Genomic DNA, 2,313 nt, shown 5'->3' on the forward strand with positions numbered 1-2,313 from the left:
CAGCGATCGACTTGGCATCCTACGCGTCAAATACCGTAAATAAGGCGGTAGCCACATGCAGAAAAACGCTTCGATCCATCGATAAATATCACCGGTAACGCATGATCCTGCCGCTTGTTCCAGCACTCGACCAATATGATGAGATTCTACTGTTTACCTCGAGCGAGGCTCTACAAGATTACCAGCGTGAGCCAACTCCTCTAAAACGATCCAGCTGAAGCCCGAGTAGCGTCTTTCGTTTTTTACTACACTTCTTCATGACCAGAGCTGTACAGACTCACGATTTACTTGATGGCAAAGACGCACGTTTTGATGATCTTCTCGACGTCGATTATGTCGCTCTTGATGGGCATTCGCAATGTCTTTTGCAAACGGCCAGCCATGACCCCATCAAGATGCGCCACTTGTATCCAAACGCAGTCGGGGGCTTCACGTAGCGACTTGTTACGACGTGACTCGAACTACATTAGGACTCGGTCAAACACAGCTCTTCCTGTCGCTTCCAACGCTCAAGATTGCACACTCGTCTCCGGGTCAACACACAGCGGGAGAACACCTAGGCCTCACAGGCAGTGCGCTTCTTCATCGCGTGGGAACTTGATTAGAATCGCTGACAACGACTTCATAGACTGCGCACGAACAACAAACGACGAGTCTGTATTGCGCGCGTGGCTGTCAAATTGGTCGTTCTTGGACGATGTGTAACCCGTGTCGCCTGCGTGAGCCCGTCAGAAACGCTTCGAGAGCGCGCACTGCAGCTCTTCGAACGAACGTCTTCACGTCCATCAAACGCCCACGGAATAAATCAGCGAGACGCTGCATCAGTGGCTATGTTGCGCTCGTCATCGCTCGCGGACGCGTACAGAAGACTCTGCAACGAGCTCGCAATCGGCTCTGCTGCTTTCATCGGCGCTGATTACACATTTGAAGATGCAACACGATGCCGCATCAGCGTCAAGCTTCAGTGGAGGCGGCTCTCGTTACTGCTCCAACTAACCTTGCCCAGAGGGCTAGTATATGTATTAAATGCATCGATAACACTTCCAAGTCGGAAGTTCGGATACATGTCATTGCCGAAACACTACCGCGGATAATGTAACGAAATGACAGGGTTCTGGCCGATCAGATATGAATTGAACTATTGATGTGATTTGGTCAAGAGCGGAGACGGATCGAGTTAAATGAGTGAGGCGAGTTTAATCACTTTAGCAACATGGCTTCTTGTCGTAATGCTGCATACCTTGCTCGAATTCGTAATTCCACACCACGCTGTGCAGCCCTGCGAGCCTCAACCAAATTCAGTCTGCTTAAAGCTACTTGATCCAATGATTGATGTGCTCGTCCATCCGAGCGCGGTGACAATGAATTATTCTCAGTATTGCTAGCTTGCTGAAATTGTACTTCTGACTCTTGGGACTGGCTCATGCCTCCCGATAGTACTTGAGTGCCATGTTGCGTGTCAGGTAGTGGTCTTGTTCCTCGTTTTGGTGAATTCACTACTGCATTCGGAATGTCGAGTTGTCTCGCCTCTAATGACATCGGTGCTTGGGTCTCGCTAGCAACGGATACATATTGAGAGGATTCAATGATAGTTGCAACGGGTGTGGTTTGCCATGGATTGTGCCGCTTGTCCAAGCCGAGAATGATTGACGTCAGGTGCTCGTTGACTTCTTTTTTTTTGTCTGTTGCATGGCTAGTTCAATTCTACTTTCAAACAGCTCCTGTTTTGTGTGTAAGCCTGCCGTTTCCGCCGATGCCTTGTCCAGTTTTGCAATTATAGCAGCGAGAGAGTTCTGGTTCTTAGTTTCTATATCACGGAGGTGCTGGGTTTGCGCTTCCAAACGCTTTTGTTGAAGCTGGTCTTGAAGTAAGTCGTTGCGTAGTTCCAAGCTCAGCTTTACCAAAGTCTCAACGCGTTGAGGTAACTCGGGCTGGGTACTTTTGAAGCGATTGCCGAAATCACGAAGCTGCGTGTCTGTTTGTTGTTGCATCTCTCCAATTCGTTGGTCCTGTTTCGATTGAATTATGCTTTCCATTAAACGACAATTCATTTCGATTCGTTTCTGAGTAGTTTGAAGCTGCAGTTGCAGTTGGTGAGCGATATCAGCGGATTGCTGTCTCGCTTCTGAGCGATGAGATTGGGTAGAGCTATCAAGCTTTTGTTGAATCCGGGTTTCGACATCGGACATTTGGTTGTCTGTGTACCGTCAAAACCGGCCCCAGTGCGACAAGCGGGTCCAGTGCAATGTTCCCATTTTTATGGGTGGCACATCCTCCAGAGACAGATCTCTAAAAGACGATCTGCCGCTTGTT

General features: G+C 48.8%; 1 protein-coding gene across 1 annotated transcript; it reads right to left on the reverse strand.

Annotated features, from left to right (window-relative positions):
- Positions 1-805: 805 nt before the first annotated feature.
- PITG_08114 (uncharacterized protein) lies at positions 806-1,991 on the reverse strand (the record flags this gene model as incomplete). The annotated part of the gene is made up of 3 exons (XM_002904244.1): positions 806-912; positions 1,241-1,279; positions 1,817-1,991. The coding sequence occupies 3 exons, from the start codon at positions 1,989-1,991 to the stop codon at positions 806-808; spliced, it is 321 nt and encodes a 106-aa protein (XP_002904290.1).
- Between the last annotated feature and the right edge of the window lie 322 nt (positions 1,992-2,313).

This window comes from Phytophthora infestans, genomic scaffold (assembly GCF_000142945.1).
Source record: "Phytophthora infestans T30-4 supercont1.12 genomic scaffold, whole genome shotgun sequence".
Classification (NCBI taxonomy): domain Eukaryota; phylum Oomycota; class Peronosporomycetes; order Peronosporales; family Peronosporaceae; genus Phytophthora; species Phytophthora infestans.